The sequence below is a fragment of the Halichoerus grypus genome, chromosome 3 (assembly GCF_964656455.1).
Source record: "Halichoerus grypus chromosome 3, mHalGry1.hap1.1, whole genome shotgun sequence".
In the NCBI taxonomy this organism is placed as follows: Eukaryota; Metazoa; Chordata; class Mammalia; order Carnivora; family Phocidae; genus Halichoerus; species Halichoerus grypus.
Window position 1 is genome coordinate 34,608,301 of NC_135714.1, and position 17,486 is coordinate 34,625,786.

Consider the following 17,486-nt stretch of genomic DNA (forward strand, 5'->3'; position numbering starts at 1 on the left):
TTATGATGATAATTGGAGTCTAGATAATGACTAGTTAATATAGAACTTTTCTTTATTGACAACCCTGGCATTAAAAGTGTTGTACCTATTTATTTTGAGAAGCCATCTTTAAAATTTGGAGGCATGAAGTTTTTTTCTTGCTGATATGAATGCTTTTCTTTCAGCAACACTTCTTGTTGCTGTAAATGAACTTCGTAGGAGTGCTCGGGCCAAAGGAATGTCATTTTATAAATATGGTATGTATGTTAGAAACCAGGTGTCTTACTTCATCTCCTTTATTTTCTAAAATTGCCCAGTACTATTGCTTTTTCCTTATAGGTGTGTACAAAATATATCTCGATGTCTTCTCTATATGGCTCTTATATTATATATCATCTCTTTTAAAAAGAGAAACATAGTGTGATATGAACATGAATACTTTATATTTGGATTTTAACTTAAGTGACTACAGTTTTTCTATATATGTTTTTATAACTAGAGAAAGTAATTTGACTTTAAATTTCAGTTACTGTCAACGTTTAAACTAATAAATTGTGTTTACATTGAACAGGGTTTTTAAAATCAGGATCTCATACATTTTTTATCTTAATTTATATCTTAATTTTAAATGGATACTTATTAAAATGTTACATGATAGTATCAAATTAGGATTTCAGGAGTTTCTTTTCTTGTCTCTACCCCAATGATTAAGTAATGGAAAGTCGTGATCCTAGTACAAATGTTATATTACTGGAGGATACTGCAGCGGTCTTGGGAGTGACAATAGCAGCTACGTGTATGGGCCTTACTTCTCTAACAGGTAAATATTTCTTAAGTTACAGGTGATTTATTTGTACTACTTAAATAATTCTCTAATATGTGGGTATTTTCTTTTATATCACTGAATAGTTTTAAACCAATAGATTGTTAAATGCTAATTGCATTCTAACCATTTATTTGTATAAGACAAATAAGACAGTAAAAGTCTTCAGAGTTCTCTCAGAAATTTTCTTAGTTTGAAATAAAGACGGCTGTTGTTAGAGCATTTCTGTAATGTGCTAAACCTTTCTAGCTGTGCCTTAATAAATTATGCAACTACTCTGAGCTTAGTATTGATAATATTTGGCCTAGTGACCTCAAAGATTTATTAAGGTAATATATGGGAGAGAACTTTAATAAACTCTAATATTGTAAATAAATATATACTGTAGCTCTGATTCAGAAAGTCTTAGGTAAGGCCTAAGAACTTGCATTTTTACCAAGTTCTCAAGTGATGCTGATGCTGCTGGTTAAAGAACTGTACTTTGAGAACCACTGCTCTAAGGTCCCTGTAGCATGCAATGAATTCACTTCTCCCCTTTGTATCTAGAATGCTGCTAGCTATGCATCATCCTTGGTCGAATGAAAAGAGTGATCCATATCATTTTTTGTATGGCTTAATTCTCTCACAGAACCTTGATAAGAATAAGAAACAAAAGGTGGTTATTTTTTTCAGCTGTTGATCTCACAGTGTTGTCAGCGTGGGACAGGAAAAGTGCTACTGATATATCAAAAAGAAATGGATTTTATTATATTAGTAGTATGTATATGATGTTTCTAAAATGCTCTGAACCCTCACTCATGTAATGACCATATGCAAGAAATAGATCTTAAATAATTAAACCACATAATACTCCTATGTAATGTGAAGCATATTGTAGCATCTCCATTTTGTAGTATAGTAAACTTATTAGGAAAAAGTCATTAAAGGCATTAGGGAATGAATTTCAGGTCCTTTGTTTTACTAATTCTGGTTCTTTACTCACTAAAGCTGATTGATAAAATAATAGAAAATGTTAATTTACTGACTTCTTCTGTGCTTTATGTAGGTAATCCACTGTATGACAGCCTAGGTTCTTTGGGTGTGGGCACGTTATTAGGCATTGTCTCAGCATTCCTCATCTACACTAACACGGAAGCGCTCTTAGGGCGGTCCATCCAGCCAGAGCAAGTACAACGGCTTACTGAACTCCTGGAGAACGACCCATCAGTAAGGTCAGCTTATTCCAGTGATGCTGCTAAGGTTTATAAAAACATATTAAGAAATAGAAATGCTTGGTTTGTAAATACTTCCAGAAGAGTTTGTGGTTCCCTAGCCTTTAGACTTTTAATCTATGACTTTTCAGACTTGCAACCTTATAAGAAAACAAGTGAAAGCATTTAGGAAACTCCCTGTTTTCTTTTAAATTCTATATATCTTTAATTTTTAGAATAAGGAACACTTAGATGATGTAATGGGAACCAAAGTTTGCAAGTGGTTATCTCCATAATGTAGAACACGTCTGTGGAACCTTCATATTTATTTTTGCCTTATATTTGTATTATAATTACAAATTGCTATATTAAATTTAAGAAAATTTTTATTCAATGGAGAAGTGATTACCAAATTGAATATAATTTATACTCCTTTTGAAAATAGACTTCTTGTTTTAGCTCATTTTAAAAGTTTTTCCTTATAATCTTTATCTTTTAAATGATATGAAAATGAAGAACTGAAGGGGCACCTGGCTGGCTCAGTCAGTAGAGCATGCAGCTCTTGATCTTGGAGTCGTGAGTTCAAGCCCCACGTTGGGGGTAGAGTTTACTTAAAAAAAAAAAAAAATGAAGAACTGAAGACTTAGGAGATAATCAGAAGAGATATGGCATTCTAATTAGTACTTTTTAGTGAAATTCAAGTTTCAGAGTGATACGGAAGGAATAAACCTTTAAAATCCCAATTTTCTACTAACTACATATATATGTTAAACTTTAAATAAATATATTTTTCTTCTGTGTTATAACCAGATCTTTTTAAGATTATTTATTTGAGAGAGAGAAAACACAAACTGGGGAGGGCCGAGGGAAAGAATCTCAAGCAGACTCCCCGCTGAGCATAGAGCCCAACACGGGGCTTGATCCCACAACCCTGAGATCATGACTTGAGCCAAAATCAAGAGTTAGATGCTTAACAGACTTGAGCCACTCAGGCACCCTTCAAACCAGAATCTTTAAGTTAAATCTTTTAAGAATGACCTGTATATCTGAATCAGTAAAACAAATGAGTAAATTATTACTAGATTTATATTCTAAGCCCTACATTTTTAATCTGGAAAAGTAGTTACCTAGCTATATCTAGATTAGAAGTTGAATATTCTTAGAATCAGTATTAGGCTTAGTACTTGATTAGTCCATGTTAATATTCTTTTCCTTGTAGTATCTTTGTCTGATTTTGGTATCAAGGTAATACTGACATTATAGAATGAGTTGGGAAGTGTTTTCTCATCTTCTATTTTTTAGAAAAGTTTATGAACTGTTGGTATTATTTCTTCTTTTAATGTTTGGTAGAATTCACCAGTGATACCATCTGGGCATGGGCTTTTCTATGTGGGTAGTTTTTTGATTACTTACTCTACCTGTTTTCTTGTTAAGGGTCTGATCAGATTGTCTATTTCTTCTCGAGTCAGTGTCAGTAGTTTGTGTCTTTCTAGGAATTTCTGCATTAGTTCTAAGTTATCTAATTTGTTGGCATACAACCATTCAAAATTTTCCTTTGTAATCCTTTTTATTTCTTTAGGATTGGTAGTAATGTCTCCGTTTTCATTTTTGACTCTAGTAATTTGAGTCTTCCTTTTTCTCTTGGCCAGTCTGGCTAAAGGTTTGTCAATTTTGTTGATCTTTTCAGAAAACCAGCTTTTAGTTTTATTTTCTGTTGTTTTCTCTATTTCATGAATTTCTGCTCTGATCTATATTATTTCCTTCTTCTATTTGCTTTAGATTTAGTTTGCTCTTCTTTCTAGTGTCTTAAGATGGTAGTTTAAGTTTTTCATTTGGTATCTATCTTCTTTTTAAAAATATAGGCTTTTACAGTTAGTGAATAAGCATTACTTTCACTGTATTAGTCAAATAATGAAATTTGTAATATTTTGTTAGGACTGAGGTAGATATGCTTTTTAAAAATGAAAAAATTATATAGCTTCTTGCCAATCTGGACAAGTTTTATTTCATTTTGGGTATATATAACCTTATAAATATTAAATCATTCTTATTTTTATCCTAGTTGATAAATATGCTTCTTTATTTTTATGGCTAAAGAATTTTAGACTCAGTATTTAGTAACTTGCTCAGGATCACTCAGAAGTTAGGGTCAAATGTTTTGAGTATTTGGAGTCTCATTTAGGCTTGTTTTCCTATGGCTCTCTATATCCCCAGGATTCAGAGTGTTTTTATTTTATATATCCCATAAAGAAAAGATGTTAATAGTGGTTATCATAGAAAGAAAAGAATTTCTCAACAGTTTTCTAAGGAAGATTGATTCCTGAGGGTTAGGACAGAAGGGATGAAAAGCAGTTATAACACTAGAACATCTGCTTCCCTTTCTGGGAGGCAGAATGGTATAATGGAAAGACTACTGGGTTTGGGTGTCTGAAGATCTGGAGGTGAGTCCTGCCTCTGCTGTTGACTAGCTGAATTACCTCAGGCAAGTCACTTAGGCCTCTCTTGGACTGTTTTATAATCTGTAAAGTAAAGATGCCAACTTAGCTACTTTCTGAATTCCATTCATTAAATGTCTGCCGTGTAGTTGCTACCATATTAAACATTGTATGTATGTGTTGGCTCATTATTCCCCATATCAAATCCCATTAGGTAGTTATTATTAACTTCATTCAAATAGAGTACTTCACAATTGCATGAAGACTTTTAAAGAAGCTTTAAAAAAAAAGAATTATGAGACAAAATGACAACATTGTAGAAAAGCAATTTAGAGTTGATTTTTTAATCCACAAACTATATAATTCATGTATATACAAACCATAAAATAATATTTATTAAGTTTGCATCTTTATATGGCATTATGCAAAAATAGCTAAATGGACGTTTGTTTGGAAATTTATTGATGGCACTTAATGGTGAATACTCTGAAAGCCATCTTGGTCCATTTTCATCACTGATGGAAAAAAAGAATTCTGTACTTTGTGCCATTAAAATGTGTATGTGTGCAAATATAAATTTGTATGCATTGTTATTGGTTGCAGGGCAATTCATGATGTTAAAGCCACAGATTTGGGATTAGGGAAAGTAAGATTTAAGGCAGAAGTAGATTTTGATGGACGAGTTGTTACAAGATCATATTTGGAAAAACAAGATTTTGACCAAATGCTACAGGTAAGTTTATGTATTTATTGTTTTCTTATATAGTCAAAGGTTAGAAAAATTACCTTTTGAGTAAATAAAATAAAACTTTTACAGGTCTTAAAGTCACTTGAGCTTTCAGCTTAGAGTTCCCAAACTTGACAGAGACCGTTTTATTTGCTGTGGAGTGGGTTGGAGGAGATAGCAGCAGAGCAAACTGCTATTCAGGTGCTTGCCATGTGCCAGGCGTTTTATAGAAATTCTCTAGCATACTCTCAGCAACGCTGTGAGGTAAAGCAATAGTATTTTCAGTTTTATACGTAGGCAAGTTAAGACACAGAAGGATTAAGTAATTTGTCTAAAATTACAAAGCCATAATATGGAGTCAGATATCAGTGTAGATCTCTATGATTCTACAACCCATGATTTTATATTAAGAATTAAATTTAAAAGAGAATTCAGAGGATAATAATAATGAACAGTGCAAAGGTTACCACTTGCCTTTGTCAAATCTTAACATTTTACTCTACTGTATTTGCTTACGATCTTAAAGAAATTGTTACAAAAACAGGTGAAGACCTTGTTTTCTCCTTCTAGATCCCATTCTTCTTCCTCCATCCCTAGAACTAAAAATTGTCTTGAATTTAGTACTGTCATTTCCATTCAGTCTTTATACTTTTCCACAGATTTTTCTTAGCACAGTATATAGTAGCATTTTGAATATTTCAAAATTGATATAAATGGTATCATACCATCTGATTTCCTCTATAGTTTGCTTAACAGCATCGTTTTGAGATTCCTCCATATTAATATATGTGTGTATACATATATTTATTTATATGTTAATTTATTTTAATTGCTATATAATCGCCTATGAATATACTGCAATTTATTTATCCAGTCTCCCTCTGATGGACAGTTATGTCCACAATGGCATTCTCATATGTTTTCTTGTTCAAATGTATAAGAATTTCTTTAGGGTGCTGTATAGCTAGATATAAAATATTAGGCTTCTGAGTAAACTTGGGGTACCTGGTGGGTGGCTCAGTCGGTTAAGTGTCCAGCTCTTGATTTTGGCTCAGGTCTTCATCTCAGGGTCGTGAGTTCAGGCCCTGTGTTGCGCTCCACGCTGGGTGTGGAGCCTACTTCAAAACAAAACAAAACAAACTTACCTTCAACTTCCCTAGGTATTAGCAAATTGTTCTTGAAAGAGTGTCAGTTTAATTTCCATCATCAGTACATCAAAGTTTCTCTTGCTTCACATTCTTACTAGATGGTATTATATTCACAGTTTTGAAATTTTTGTCATTATGATAGATGTGAAAATTACAATTTATATTTAATTATAATTTCTATTCCCCCTGGTAGTAGTAGTGAGGTTAGAAAACATTTAAATTTATTGGCCATTGGGATTTCCTCTACTGCTTTATTTAGTTAATTTCTGTTATTCTGACAAATTAATAAACATTTTATTTTTAATATGCTGGACACTAATCCTTAGTTGTGTATATGCAAATATCTTGTACTAGTTTGTGATTTACCATTTCACTTTGTTATTGTACAGAAGGTTTAATGTGTTTTTTAACTTCATGTCCAATTTATAATCCTTTTCTCTAGGCTTTTTATTATGTTGCTTGAGAAATACTTCCTTATTCCAGTATCATAAAAATACTCTCTTTTTTCTTCTAAAAGTTTTGTGGTTTGTTTTCTACTCTTAGTTTTTTAATTCACTTAGAATTATTTTTTTTTGTTTAATGATCTGAGGTAGGGGTTTAATCTTTTTTTCCTATATAAAAATAATTGCCCTGGTACTGTTTATTGAATCGTCTGTTCTTTTCCCACTAATTTTGTAATGCTATCTCTGTGAAGTATTATACTTAATTTTTGGTTGAATTAAATGTTTTTGGAACTAGGTGGTCCATCACCTTTAGCATGAAAGTTTTTCGTTAAACTTAATGGTGTTTGTTATAATTTTTTAAAGAAATCATTGGTGTACTACTATGATTTTTTAAAAAGTTATTTTGTTTTCCTGCTGTCATTTTCTTTATAGGAAATTCAAGAAGTGAAAACTCCTGAAGAACTAGAGACCTTTATGCTTAAACATGGAGAAAATATTATTGATACTTTAGGAGCTGAAGTAGATAGACTTGAGAAAGAACTGAAAGTAAGATGTATTCATAATAATCATAATGCTGACTGTTTCTTAAGTACTTACTCTGTGTCAGAACAATGTGCTGATTGTATCACATGTATATGTTTATCTTCTCAGTAACCTCATGGTGTATGACTGGTAGTTGTGAACAAGAAAAATCACTGGGTTAGAGAAGTTGGGCAATTTACTCAAGGAAGTAGGGGATTGGGATTTGAACCTTTGTTGGTCAGTTCCAAATTCTGTACTTTCAACCACTATTCTATAGTGCTTGCTTAGTTTCTAAAGTAGCTAAAGGTTTTTTGTTTGTTTTGAAATAAAAAGCATTTTAAAAGTTTCTAGAGAAAGGTGAAAGGGAAACTAGATTCTCTTCAAAAGTTTGAAAAAACAGAATGTGACCTTGAACATACACACATCTTCCTTTTACTCCATCTGTCATTATTTTATATTTTCTTTTTGCTTCTCTTTGAGTTGGGTATCATTACAACCTGTTAGTTTTTTACTGAAATATTACCTGATAAGACTATCTTTAAAAATCTCAGTGTTCTCAAATTGTCATTTATTGACTCTTGAGTTCAAGTTATTGCAATAAATAATATTTATAAATGATCTTTAACATAAATAGCTTGTTGAAGGCAATGCATTTTCTTCAGCTGATGTTGATCATTCTTTAGTTTTGTTAAAAATTGAAGGGAAATAGGGCGCCTGGGTGGCTCAGATGGTTAAACGTCTGCCTTCGGCTCAGGTCATGATCCCAGGGTCCTGGGATCGAGTCCCGCATCGGGCTCCCTGCTCAGCGGGGAGCCTGCTTCTCCCTCTGCCTCTCTCTCTCTCTCTGTCTCTCATGAATAAATAAATAAAATCAAATCTTTAAAAAAAAAAAAAAAAAATTGAAGGGAAATAACAAAAATTGAAGGGAAGCATTTCTATCACTACTTACTATTTTTTCTTTTAGACTCTAGGTACCAGAGTAATAGAAGCACTTCAAATAATATGATTTTGTTTATGTTAATATTATAGTTCACAACATGATTTTTAAGTTTGTAGATGAGCTGTTCTCAAATATTTTTGTCTTAAGATTCTTTATATTCTTAAAAATTATTCAGGACCCAAAGAGCTTTTATTTATTTGAATTAATATTGATACTTACTGAATCATAAATTTAAAAAGAGTTCTAAAAATATTCATTTAAAAACTATAATATACATGTTAATATAAATAACATTTTAATGAAAAGTAACTACATTTTCCAAAATGAAAAAAATAGTGAAAAGAATGGTATTGTTTCACATTTTTGAAAAAATCTAAGCTAGATTCCCATAGCTGTTTCTGCATTCATTCTGTTGACATATATTGTTTTGGTTGAAGAATATGAAGAAAAGGGAAAAGGGAGGAATCTTTAAGAGTATTCTTACAGCATTTTCAGATAATTGTGATACTCTTTTCGGATGTTACACCAATGCCTGACAACTGGTAGCCTCTTAAAGCTTAGGTGCAATGTGGAACCTGAAACTGTATCAGAGAACTTTTCACATACTGTTTGTGAAGTTAGGGGGCATAGTCCACAAGATCACCCTCATTTCTGACACCAGTTGCAAATTTCAAGGGGTTCTTCATATCACCCTCAGGTTTGATAATTCACAGAAAGGACTCACAAAACTCACTGAATGCTTTTATTTATTGATTTATTTAAAGATTATTTGAGAGAGAGAGCATGAGCAGGAGAGGGAGAGAGAATCCCAAGCAGACTCTACACTGAGTGTGGAGCCCAATTCGAGGCTTGGTCTCAAGATCCTCAGGTCATGACCCGAGCTGAAACCAAGAGTCGGTGCTTAACTGACTGCACCACCCAGGCGCCCCCACTGAATGCTTTTATACTCATGGTTATGATTTATTACAATGAAAGGATACAGATTAAAACTAGCCAAGGGAAGAGATGCATAGGACAGAGTTCCAGTTGTCCTCTCCCCATGGAGTCATGGACACTGTTATTTTCTGGCAATGATGTGACAGTTTGCACAGAGTATTGCCAACCAGGGAAGCTTAACTGAGCCTTGGTGTCCAGAGATTTTATTGGGGCTCCATAGTTGACTGCATGAGTGGTCAGCCTTTCATCTCTGTCCACTCCAGGGAAAAGCCCACACTCTTAGTCTCCAGTCCCTTGTGGATATATAGCATATACTGTATGGCCAAAGATAAAGACAAAATTATCAATCAGGACATTGCAAGGGCCTAGAGATCACCTCCCATAGCCAAGGGCCAAGGCCAGACCTCTCTCTAGGTATGATTAATTATCTGCTATACATTATTACTTTAAAATCCATTAGTCTATCTTTGTACTTTGAATGGATCTTTTAACCCATGCATGATTCTGGAATGTTATGAATTGGCCATTTGGAAAATACGAATTCACTGGATTTATGCATATCTTTCAAATGGTGATACATTTCTAAGTATTAGGAAGCTATCAAGGTCATGGTGGTAGATAAAAATTTTTCAGCATTCTGATTTTCATTTGAAACCTTGCATTTTACCATTAGCAACAAATATTACTGTTTTACTTGAAGTAACAGATTTATTTTGTTCATTTTTTAAGAAGATCCCTGCCAAATACCATATTTAAATAACCATAGTTTGTTAGTTTTTCTTTCAAGTAAAACTGGGGTTTAGATAAGCTCACTTTTTTTGGTAGCACCAAGGCTCTACCAACTGAACCAGCCAGGAGCCCCTAAATGGTGTTTAGATAAAAAATCATCTGAGTCAACCCATTATTCAAGCAATCACACAGGTGCTTTTCCTTGTGACATCAGACCTCAGAAGCAGAAGGGCTTTGGAAGTACTTCCCATTTTGTCACAGAATATTTTATTTTTTAAAGATTGTATTTATTTATTTGAGAGAGAGAGCACATGAGTGAGTGCAAGTCGGGGGAGGAGCAGAAGGGGAGGGAGAGGGAAAGAATCTCAAGCAGACTCTGCTGAGTGCAGAGCCTGCTGAAGGTGATCCCTCAACCCCAAACTCACCACCTGAGCCTCACCACCCAAGCTGCAACCAAGTTGGTGGCTCAACCGACTGAGCCACCTAGGCACCCCTTCACAGAATATTTTAAAAAGTGTACTCAAGGGTTGAGGTTTAATAAACCAATGTTTTTTCTACTTCATGAAGGACATTTTCTTTTATTTATTTTTTCATTAAGGACATTTTGTTTTTTAGATTTTATTTATTTTAGAGAGAAAGAGAACGTGAGTGGGGGGAGGGGTTAAACGGAGAGGGGGAGAGAGAATCCCAAGCAGACTCTGCACTGAGTGTGAAGCCCGACTGGGGGCTCAATCCCAGGACCCTGAGATCATGACCTGAGCCCAAATCAAGAGTCAGACACTTAACCGACTGAGCCACCCAGGTGCCCTGATCGTGAAGGACATTTTAAAGTGAAACTGGCTTTTAAAAAAAAAATTATGTGTCTGACAATAAAGGAACACAGTGACTATCAGTATAGTTCGGTGCCAGTTGCCTTGAATTGTGCAAAGATGCCATCAGTTTGATCTACCATTGCTTTTATATGTCATCAGAGGAAATACCAGCATAGTGTGAAGGCAAATAACATCATTGTTGTTATGAAAATAGTTTTGACCTTGAAATACCCCTTGAAAAGGTTTCAGGGGGTGCCTGGGTGGCTCAGTTGGTTAAGTGACCAACTCTTGATTTCTGCTCAGGGTGGTGAGATTGAGCCTGGCATCCGCATCAGCATCCAGGCTCTGTACTCTGCATGGAATCAGCCTGAGAGTCTTTCTCCCTCTCCCTCTGCCCCTCCCCCTGCTCGTGCACGTTCTCACACACACTCTCACACACATGTGCGAAAGACCTCTCTAAAATAAATAAATAAAATCTTTTAAAAAAAGAAAAGAAAGAAAAGGTTTCAGGATCTTTGGACCACACTTTGAAAAATCACTGTTCTAAATATAATGTAAAATGATTATTTTTGTGCAGGGTGACATGAGAATAAATAAACTTTGCTTTTCCGTTCTGTTTGTTTTTATTTCCCTGACATGGATAAAATAATGGACTTTTATTTTTATTTATTTATTTATTTTTAAGATTTTATTTATTTATTTGACAGAGAGAGACACAGTGAGAGAAGGAACACAAGCAGGGGGAGTGGGAGAGGGAGAAGCAGGCTTCCTGCTGAGCAGGGAGCCCGATGCGGGGCTCGATCCCAGGACCCTGGGATCATGACCTGAGCCGAAGGCAGACGCTTAACGACTGAGCCACCCAGGCACCTCCAAATAATGGACTTTCAGACTAAATCTTTATTTTAGCTTTACTCTTTAATAGAAACAGTAAGTCAGAAGCCAGATTTAAGTTAACAAATTGGTCATTCTTAACTTATATTTACTCTTACCACAATCAGATAAATTTATTGTTTTTGTTTAGCTAACTTTGTGCTTTAATTACAAGCTATTAAATCTTTAATAGACTGAACTAATTCATACGTGATTTTGAATTATAAGTCTTTCAAACCAGGAAACAAAGTTTAACCCATACTTTCGTGTTAAAAACCTCTCTAAGGTGCTAAGGTATAATTTATCTTAAAGGAAAGTTCTTCATAGTTGAGGCACCAAACCAAGAGAGTGCATGAATGTAATTCTTGTTTCTTGTTATGAAAATCAGCTGATTTTCTTTTGAAAACTAAAATTTTAGCATATTCCCTTCTTTTTAGTATCTAAGCATGTTGCCTTCTAAGTTTAAATTTAATAATTATTGACTTATTTTGGAAGATCACACTCAGTGATAAAATTTAGCAGTATAGCCATCTCTGTTGAGTAATGCCATTGATCTAATTATTATAATAGAGGGTATTTTTGGCATAAAATCTATAGCTTGGATAGTTCTATGTAAAAGCATGAAAAATAATAGAAGCTAATTTATAAAGTCCCATATTATAAATGTGAAATATATTTTGTTCTTATTTTGAAATTCTTTGAACTGCTAATTAAAAATTTTTTTTGTTCTACCTCTATATTTCAATCTGTGGATAGACCCTTCTCCTATCCCTCCATGAAGTTTTTTTTGTGTTTGGGAGGCAATAATTCTATTGGGAATTAATTCAGTGGGAAGATGCCATAGTATTTGCAAATTCCTAATAAGTAGTATTCCATTTAAATGTTCTGCTCTTTAGTCCGTCTTGTGCTTCTCGAATTGCATGCTCCTGTAGCATTTTCTTGAGTCTGCAGCATTGCAAAATAAATTACACAATGTGGGTTTTCTCTCTCCATAGTGAGTTTTGGAATAAATTTGTCTGTGGTATATAAAATATTCGAGTTGGATAGTGCCTAGGACAGAATAAATCAGTAAGTATTTGTTGAGGAGTGCCTGGTGGCACAGTCAGTTGGGCATCCGACTCTTGGCGGCTCAGCTCATGATATTGGGGTCATGGGATCGAGCCCCACATCAAGCTTTGCGCTTGGCCTGGAATCTGCTTGAGATTCTCTTCCTTCTCCCTGTGCCCCTCCTGCTAGTGCTCTTTCTCTCTCTCTCTCTCTCAAATAAATAAATAAATCTTTTTTAAAAAAATAAGTATTGAGCAAATGAATGAAAATTATAAGTTGAATACCACTTACTGATTTTCATTTCTGTTTAACAATATTTATTCAGTTTCTGCTATGCATGTGATCTCTTGTTAGGCACTAAACATTAAAATTTAAGGATATTAATCCTGTTTTTTTATTCATTCAGCTAATACAGTGTGTGTTTTTTTGTATTTGGCACATTACATTTTAGGAATTTGATAGTTTTCTCTCTAAAAACTTGATTTTAAAACCGAGTACATCAACTTTTTACTTTCTTTTTCTTGAGATTAAATTTTTAATTGGTACACATTTGTTATATAGTGTTTTTTTAGAATAATTTCAAATTTTCCATTAATAGCTGAACTTTTTAAAGTCATATTGGGATGGGTTAGGGAGGATTGGAAAGGGAAAATAAAATTCAGTTTCATTTCTGGTGAGGAAATCTTTTATTCTGTATTGAATTTAAGGAATTCTAGATAGAGCAAATAGTTTAAGGTAAAGAGAACATTGAGAACAAAAGTGTACCCCCATGTTTGGGAGTCCCCTGGCCATTCTTGCATTAGGATCCAAGAGGAAAGAACCCCCAGGTATACTTGAACAAAACTAGTTATAAGAAAAATCTCAGTGCACACTCAGTAGAATGCTCCAGTTGGAGCTAAACTCCAGAATTACATCAGATCTTTGTCTTTATAATTGAATTCCTTTAATATGAGGAATATGCAAATGTTCCTAGGATGTTATTTTTTAAGTTAGGAATTATTAATCCTGACTGATTATCAGAATCCTTTAGAAGAGTTTTTTTCTCCCATGTTGATTTGTTTATCTGTCCATTTATTTAGTATTTATTTAAGTAATCTCTCCATCCAAAGTGGGGCTCGAACTCATGACCCCGAGATCAAGAGTCACACGCTCTTCCAACTGAGCCAGTCAGGCACCCCTATTTTTATAATTTTTTATCAAATAACACACAAAGTTTATAAAGTCAAACAACTGAAAAGCTTATAAACAGAAGTAAGTATCACCTCCCTCACCATCCTCAATCCTTCTGCTCAGAGATAACCATTTTTAGTATTTCTTCTATATTTCTTCTATATTTACTACCATATTCCTATATGAAAGTCTTAAACTCCTTCTCCTAATTTAAACATTATTTCCTGGGGCACCTGGGTGGCTCAGTCGTTAAGCGTCTGCCTTCGGCTCAGGTCATGATCCCAGGGTCCTGGGATTGAGCCCCGCATCGGGCTCCCTGCTCGACGGGAAGCCTGCCTCTCCCTCTCCTACTCCCCCTGCTTCTGTTCCCTCTCTCGCTGTGTCTCTCTCTGTCAAATAAATAAATAAAATCTTTAAAAAAAAAATGTCCTCTTTGATAGATGGAGATTAGTTACATAGTTTATATGTTGTCTCTGCCCTCCATTTTCACAGTGTCATTATGTTACATCTTACTACATTTTTAATTACTCCACAGATTGAACTAGGTGTCCTTCCTTTTTGTACTCCTAAAATCCCAAGACCTTTATCTTGCTCTTTATTTTTTTTTACCTTGCTCTTTAAGTAGCAGACTGTTACAGTTGCCTGCTTACCTACCTGCACTTCCTCCCTAGATAAGAGTTCATTGAAGACAAGTACTGTTTCCTGTTCGTTGTCGTATACTTCAGTGCCTGGCGCAGAGCGGGCATGTAATAAAGATATTTTCTGTTGTGACTGAATTGCAGTTCCTTAAGCTAGCATTTACAGTTTTTCACAGCTTGGTTTCTGCCTGCCCTTCCAGCCTCCTTCCTAATCCTGCCCTTTGTGCAGCTCCTGTGACTATTCCATGCTGCCCGTGCGTACTCCTTGGGCTCCCTAACTTTGTTCAGGCTCTCTGTCTAGGTCCTCTTCATCATCTCTCTGGAAGACTCACTACTTTCAAGCCCTGTTTAGATACTAGATCCTTGGTGAAGTCTTGCTGGTCTCATGAGTTAAAGTAATAGATCTGACATTTTTGTTCCTAGAGTTAGCATTATAGGACATTGTAATGGTTAGGAGCTTGGGGTCTGGAATTAATCCTGGCTTCATCCCTTCTAGCTATGTAACTTTGGGCAGGGTAGTTAATTTCTTCAGACTTCAGTTTTCCCATATGTAAAATGGAAATGATTGAGTTATTAGAGGATTTTAAAACATACACATGCATGTGAAGCCCCTTACTTAGCACAGTACTTGACACAAGAGTAACTGCTCCTAAATATTAATTGTTATTATTAGCTCTAATGCGCTAACTCATAGATGGTTATTGATATACTTGGCTGCCTGGCTAAACTGAGTCCCTCAAGGTCAGGAACTATCTTATTTAATAATCATAGCTCTACTTTCTAGCACAGTGCCTGGCCCAAAACTGTATGGGTTGTTGCTAACATATATAAAATAAGTGAATATCAGTTCATTTCTTCTGATTATTATTGTCTTCCAGTGATTTTCTTTTTACCACAAATTAGTATATTTCCAAAACTTTGCAATGTTTGGCACATATGAGATTCTTTTTTTTTTTTTTTTTTTTTTTAAGATTTTTTATTTATGTCTTTGACAGAGAGAGAGAGAGATAGGGAGAGCAGGAACACAAGCAGGGGGAGTGGGAGAGGGAGAAGCAGGCTTCCCACCAAGCAGGGAGCCCGATGTGGGGCTTGATCCCAGAACCCTGGCATCATGACCTGAGCCAAAGGCAGACGACTGAGCCACCCAGGCGCCCCCATATGAGATTCTTAGTACGTTACTGTATTAATGAACATATGAACAAACTCAGGGAGGTAGGGCTACTTACCGTATTGTTTATAGTGTATAATATTCCTCTATTGATTTTTATCTTGCTAATATGCCACCATGAAATCATTTGACCATATGTTTTCAGTGGCTTTAGTGATCTAAAGGAATAAAAGGAAACGGAATTCTGTTTTGCTATGAATAATGTGGTGGTGATTTTTCGTTTCAGAAACGAAATCCTGAAGTTCGACATGTAGATTTGGAGATACTATAGATTTGATGGAATGAATCACCTTGGAGGGAGCCTTGGACTCAAGTTCGGCGAGCCTGCTCTCCCACACCAAAGGAGTCCATGCCATTCAGAAGCTGTTTTTTTTTTTAAGATGGAGGAAATATTTAATGTGAAGGGCAATTCAGCAGTCTACAGAACTAATACTACTTCATACTTCTAAGAGACATTGCAAGTTGAATCAATTTGGAAATCATGTTTTTATGTTTCAGTAGGGAACATTTTAGTTATTTAAATTGTTCATAATTTTTCATTTTACCCTGTCAGGGTGTATTGTACCTTGCAATCATGTTTCCTTTCTTCACATTGGTAAAAATAAGCAGCATCCATAGGATTATGAGTTTTAGTTTTGTGACCACTGAAGATTTCACTCCATCAAAACCTGCCAATGTTGAACATTCTGGCTAAATCTTGGTTTTAAACAGTCACTCTGTTTTTTTTCTTATAGAATGTGGAAATTATTTCTACATAATTCTGCCCTGAGCACTAAGAGGAACACTCTCCTAACCTAGTTATCCGTAAATGTTCATTCCAGAAATGGCTTAGTTACTGAATTGAAGGAAGACATGTCAGTCCACTCTTTTAGGTTATAGTAGTTGCCATTTTGTAAAATTTTTATCTCTCCTTAGCCTTTTTTCTTTATTTAGTTTAATTTTTCCAGTGTAGGAGATACAAAATAACCCTAGATGTTTCCATAGGCCAGTTTGATGGCTGTTTTTTTTGTTTTTGTTTTTTAACTGGCTTCGGTGCCATAATGTGTATTTACTAGGAGGTAATGCATTTATAAGCATTTTAACATTCTGTAAAATGAGTAGAAATATTTATAATTTTACAGACTGGACAGCATTTTTAATTTATTTAAAAAGGCACTACTCATGTAAATCTGAACTGTGGGGTATTTCTTGCTTTAAGAGGCAGAGAAGTAAATCTCTTCTTATGCGGAAACTTGTGGCCCCGATTTTGTATAATATCATAGTCAATAGTGTGTCTATAATGTGAGTTTCTTGCAGTTATAAATGGACATTTAACATAGTATATGGCTAAAACATTATGTAAGTAAATAGTTTTCTCTAATGATCATAAGGTATCCGGGTGAAAAAACATACAATTCAGTAATAGAAAATTTAGTGCAAAACTACAGCTGTGTCTCCATTCATCAAAACAACTCATATGCACTTTAAATTGTTCAGGTAGCAGTGAGCGTTGTCCAGGCAAGAGCGGTGGCTGGGTGATTTATTTGCTTGATAAGTGAGTGTTTGACCTAAGGACCTAACTAATTATATGAGGTCAGTGTCTAAAAACTTACTTAGGTTCAAGTTTATGAATCACAGCAAATTGTAATGCTGGAAACAAAAAATAAACATTTGATTAAAGGGTTTGTAATGGTAATTTTTTGATCCAGAAATGTCATTTATTGGAAAATTATGAAAATTTGTATCGGTGTACATTTTTTTTTTACCATTACAGAGCATTTTGCATGTTGTACATTTTAAGTGAAATAACATTCCGGTTTTATTTTTTGAAGATACAAAATTGTTACGTGTGTATATATATGTACATATACAGGCATACACACACAATTTGATTCTCTTCTTATGGTTTCAAATTCTTTACCCCTCCTTT

The 17,486-nt window shown here is 34.6% G+C and overlaps 1 protein-coding gene across 3 annotated transcripts in view; it reads left to right on the forward strand.

The window, feature by feature from the left end:
• Positions 1 to 17,252, forward strand: part of SLC30A9 (solute carrier family 30 member 9) — a 79,880-nt gene extending 62,628 nt beyond the window's left edge. For 2 of the 3 annotated variants that reach the window (XM_036076964.2, XM_036076965.2), the window contains exons 13-18: positions 165 to 236; positions 692 to 799; positions 1,848 to 2,013; positions 5,031 to 5,160; positions 7,178 to 7,291; positions 15,804 to 17,252. In XM_036076964.2, coding sequence (XP_035932857.2) covers positions 165 to 236; positions 692 to 799; positions 1,848 to 2,013; positions 5,031 to 5,160; positions 7,178 to 7,291; positions 15,804 to 15,848 — 635 coding nt within the window. In that variant the 3' untranslated portion in view covers positions 15,849 to 17,252. The remainder of the gene's footprint in view (positions 1 to 164; positions 237 to 691; positions 800 to 1,847; positions 2,014 to 5,030; positions 5,161 to 7,177; positions 7,292 to 15,803) is intronic. The other variant, XM_078068555.1, reaches the window with a different exon arrangement.
• The last annotated feature ends 234 nt before the right edge of the window (positions 17,253 to 17,486 follow it).